The sequence below is a fragment of the Babylonia areolata genome, chromosome 19, assembly GCF_041734735.1.
Source record: "Babylonia areolata isolate BAREFJ2019XMU chromosome 19, ASM4173473v1, whole genome shotgun sequence".
NCBI classification, from domain to species: domain Eukaryota; kingdom Metazoa; phylum Mollusca; class Gastropoda; order Neogastropoda; family Buccinidae; genus Babylonia; species Babylonia areolata.
The window spans coordinates 3,350,833-3,352,514 of record NC_134894.1 but is presented as its reverse complement, the minus strand read 5'-3'; the positions used below and the strand labels follow the sequence as shown (position 1 = coordinate 3,352,514).

Genomic DNA, 1,682 nt, shown 5'->3' with positions numbered 1-1,682 from the left:
CACGTGGCACTGCGCAGGCCCGGAAGTTGGCGATCCCAGCTGTCCCTCTGCTCCTTCCTCAACCGCAGCATGGCCCCCGCACCCTCCTCCTCCCCCACACCCAACGACAGCAGCCCCCGCCGCCCTCCCCACCCACCACCCACCACCACCACTTCCGGTCCGGCGACTGCTCGCTCCCCCGTCCTGCCCCCGGTAGTGACGTCAGCCACTGTCGTCACCAAGACTCACGTGATCCTGACGTCAAACGGAGAGCACCACGAGCTGCCGACGGTGGATTCGCCGTCCGTGATGTCCGGAAGTTCGGACTCCATCTTGAGGATGTCGCAGTCACGTGTCACCGGCCATGACTGCAACGACAACCACCGTAAAGACTGCGTGTAGCGTGACGTCAGAATAGAGGATGATGACGTAATGTTTTGTTGTTGTTGTTTGTTTGTTTGTTTTCTTTTTTCTTTTATTTGGGGGGTAAGGTGGAGGAGGGGGCGGGGATGGGGGGTGGGGGGGGGGGGTCAAGTGTTTTACTTTATCTCCACATGAACAGATTCCAGTCTGATTGTTACACAAATATAATCTATGTGCATGCACTCGAGGCCTGACCAAGTGCGTTGTGTCATGCTGCTGTCCTAGCAGGTGTGGTGTAGCGTATATGGATTTGTCCGAACGCAGTGACGTAAGCCTCCTTGAGAAACTGAAACTGAAACTTCCACATGAACAGTGCAAAGTTTGACAGTCACCACCTTGCATTGTCTGCCTTTGGTGTAGTTCGTGCTGACTGACTATGAAGATTGAAGCTGGATAACTCATTTTCCGGATGGTTTACGAAAAATCAGTGTCTGGTTTAAAGCCATGGAGGGGCAGAGGTAACCAAAGGGAAGTGAAAGTTCTCCAGCATGGGTTAACTCCATCCACAGGTATCGACATGTGTGAGTCTGGTGTAACCCTGCCCCCCTCCCCCCCAAACCCCGCCCCTGCCCTCCCCACCACCCACCTTCACCCACGTTGATTGGGGGCCTGGATTTCTGCATGCTGATGATCAGGGGGTGTATGGCTTGACAGCCAAACGTAACATGTACTGAAATGGCCTTTTGTTTTTCTGTTGGCATTGGATACATACGTGTTGTCAGTGGAGGCAGTGATGACATCACAGCATGTGAGTGGCACCAGGCGAGTGGGAGGTTTAGAGCCTGACGTCAGAGTTAAGTTGTACGACAGACGTTATGATTTCCAATACCCCAGCACTAGGCACAAGTTGATAATGATGATTATGATAATCATAATGACATGGATATTTATACAGCGCCTGTCTTCGGTCAGAGACCAAGCTCACAGCACTTTGTATACATGATGTGCTTTATATGCTGCTGCCAGATCTGTGTACCAAAGTACAGACAATAAAGTTTGTGCATTCGTGTATTCCGAGTCATTTGCACAGCATGCTGCCTGGCTGGGTAAAGCCGACTGACAGCTGCCTTTGGGCGCTCATCATTCGTTTCCTGTGTCATTCATTTAAGTGTCAGTCACATACACACACAGAGAGACATGTAACATTTCATATGTATGACCGTTTTGTTTATTTACCCCCACCATGTAGGCAGCCATACTCCTTTTTCGGGGGTGTGATTGCTGGGTATATTCTTGTTTCCATAACCCAGCGAACCCTGACATGGATCACAGGATCTATA

General features: G+C 51.0%; 1 protein-coding gene across 1 annotated transcript in view; it reads left to right on the top strand.

Moving 5' to 3' along the window:
* LOC143293976 (secretin receptor-like) overlaps positions 1 to 381 on the top strand; it is a 26,055-nt gene extending 25,674 nt beyond the window's left edge. Inside the window, exon 12 of the mRNA XM_076605370.1 lies at positions 1 to 381. This exon is cut by the window's left edge and continues 33 nt beyond it. Coding sequence (XP_076461485.1) covers positions 1 to 381 — 381 coding nt within the window.
* The last annotated feature ends 1,301 nt before the right edge of the window (positions 382 to 1,682 follow it).